Source organism: Acanthisitta chloris, unplaced genomic scaffold (genome assembly GCF_000695815.1).
Source record: "Acanthisitta chloris isolate BGI_N310 unplaced genomic scaffold, ASM69581v1 scaffold10907, whole genome shotgun sequence".
Taxonomy (NCBI): Eukaryota; Metazoa; Chordata; class Aves; order Passeriformes; family Acanthisittidae; genus Acanthisitta; species Acanthisitta chloris.
The window spans coordinates 5391-6594 of NW_008680933.1; the positions used below are offsets into that span (position 1 = coordinate 5391).

Here is a 1204-nt window from a genome sequence, read left to right on the forward strand (position 1 = left end):
TAATGTCAATATTGCCAAATGATCCTGAAAGCTGGCTCAGTCCCCAGGCAACTGGACCACTGACTGGTTCCTCCCCTCAGGTCCCATGAGGCACATGCTTCTCAGCCATGAGAAGGTGATGGTCTGAGCCTTGCAGAACCACCTCTTTCCCAGAGCAGAGCTCAGCCATAACAGAATAGTTTGTGATATCTCTCCTCAGATAATGGTCATGCACTTAATTTATGTAGCTTACTGTGTTGTGTCTGTACTATTTATGTGAATGATATAGGTTTGGACTTGGGTCTTATGCTTAAAATAAGCAAGTTTTTGACATGCTATTCTCTAAACCCACTGTAAAAGGCAAAGAACCAAATGAGCTTTTCTGCACAACGATACACAGTCAAAACAACACACTGGTCTCTCCTGATAGCTCCAAGTACCTGCAGAAAAGATATCCATTGCACGTTTTAACTCCCCTCTTGTTCGCTGATTGCTATTTGCCAAGTCTACCAAAGGAGTCGAAGGGTCCCTCATGTTCTCCAGCTCCGTAGCAAACATACTGCCATCAACAAAGCGCTCGGGAGCGATGTAACACGTTCTCCTCCGTGATGTGTCAAAGAAATAATTGAAGTCAGCGGGATTGTCTTCAGGAAGGTAAGTTGGTTTAAAACTGGCAAAGTCAGTCAGAAGCACCCAGTTCCAGCTGGTGACCATGATGTTCTCCGTTTTAATGTCCCCGTGGCGAACTCCAGATTTGTGCGCTTGGTCCACCGCGGTGAGGATCTGGAAAGCGATCCACCTTTTCTCAATGTTGTTCAGGAACGGCCTGGTACTGATTCGGTCGTAAAGGTTGTCCCGTACGTACTGCCTGAAAAGCATGGCAGCCTTCTCGGACAGGGTCGCTTTCTGGAAGGGAAGGCAGTTCTGCGCCGAGTGTAACCTTATCTTCAGCTCCTCCAGCTCCTGCTTGTAGCTCGTCAGGGGTAAGGTCGGGTCCTGAATGGCGAACACCTTCACGACCACCAGCCCCTCGCGGTGCTTGGCCCGGGCCACCTTGAAGAAGCGAGTGCTCCCCAGGCTCTTGTCGTACTCGAAGTCGTGGATATCCGAGAAGTAGCTGTCCACCGACAGGATCTGCGAGGGGGCGATGCCAGCCAGCTGGTTCCCCATGGCGCCTCCTCCTGCGGGGCTCTCCCGCGTCAGCCTGCGGACAAACACAGCGCGG

The 1204-nt window shown here is 51.0% G+C and overlaps 1 protein-coding gene across 1 annotated transcript in view; it reads right to left on the reverse strand.

Annotated features, from left to right (window-relative positions):
• LOC103805268 (phosphoinositide 3-kinase regulatory subunit 4-like) overlaps positions 1-1158 on the reverse strand; it is a gene marked incomplete at its 3' end in the record, with an annotated part of 4888 nt that extends 3730 nt beyond the window's left edge. Inside the window, exon 1 of the mRNA XM_009077908.1 lies at positions 420-1158. Within this exon, the coding sequence (XP_009076156.1) occupies positions 420-1149 (730 nt within the window). The remainder of the gene's footprint in view (positions 1-419) is intronic.
• Positions 1159-1204: the final 46 nt, after the last annotated feature.